Raw genomic sequence first — 254 nt, 5'->3', positions numbered from 1 at the left:
GAGCTAACGAGCAGGTAAAGGGGGGGGGGGACCCCAAAATTTTTTTTTTGGGGGGCTTTAGGGGAAGGTGAGTGACCCCCCCCCCAAAAAATTTATTTTTAGCTGCAGGGGGGGGGGGAATTTGAAGCCAGCACCCGGCTGCGGGACCCGAGCGTCGCCTTCGGGTACCAGCTGGAGCTGCCCAAGGGGAACCTGCTTTTTCGGGGTACGGGGGGGGCACCCCAAAAAATATCAAGGGGGGGCACCCCAATAAT

General features: G+C 58.7%; 1 protein-coding gene across 1 annotated transcript in view; it reads left to right on the top strand.

The window, feature by feature from the left end:
• The window catches only part of LOC104836568 (mitochondrial import receptor subunit TOM40 homolog), a gene marked incomplete at its 3' end in the record, with an annotated part of 4,354 nt that extends 4,138 nt beyond the window's left edge, over nucleotides 1-216 (top strand). Inside the window, exons 6-7 of the mRNA XM_010575233.1 lie at nucleotides 4-14; nucleotides 103-216. Of these exons, the coding sequence (XP_010573535.1) occupies nucleotides 4-14; nucleotides 103-216 (125 nt within the window). The remainder of the gene's footprint in view (nucleotides 1-3; nucleotides 15-102) is intronic.
• Between the last annotated feature and the right edge of the window lie 38 nt (nucleotides 217-254).

The sequence above is a fragment of the Haliaeetus leucocephalus genome, unplaced genomic scaffold, assembly GCF_000737465.1.
Source record: "Haliaeetus leucocephalus isolate CR32 unplaced genomic scaffold, Haliaeetus_leucocephalus-4.0 Scaffold452, whole genome shotgun sequence".
Classification (NCBI taxonomy): Eukaryota; Metazoa; Chordata; class Aves; order Accipitriformes; family Accipitridae; genus Haliaeetus; species Haliaeetus leucocephalus.
This window is presented reverse-complemented; position numbering and strand designations above follow the sequence as displayed.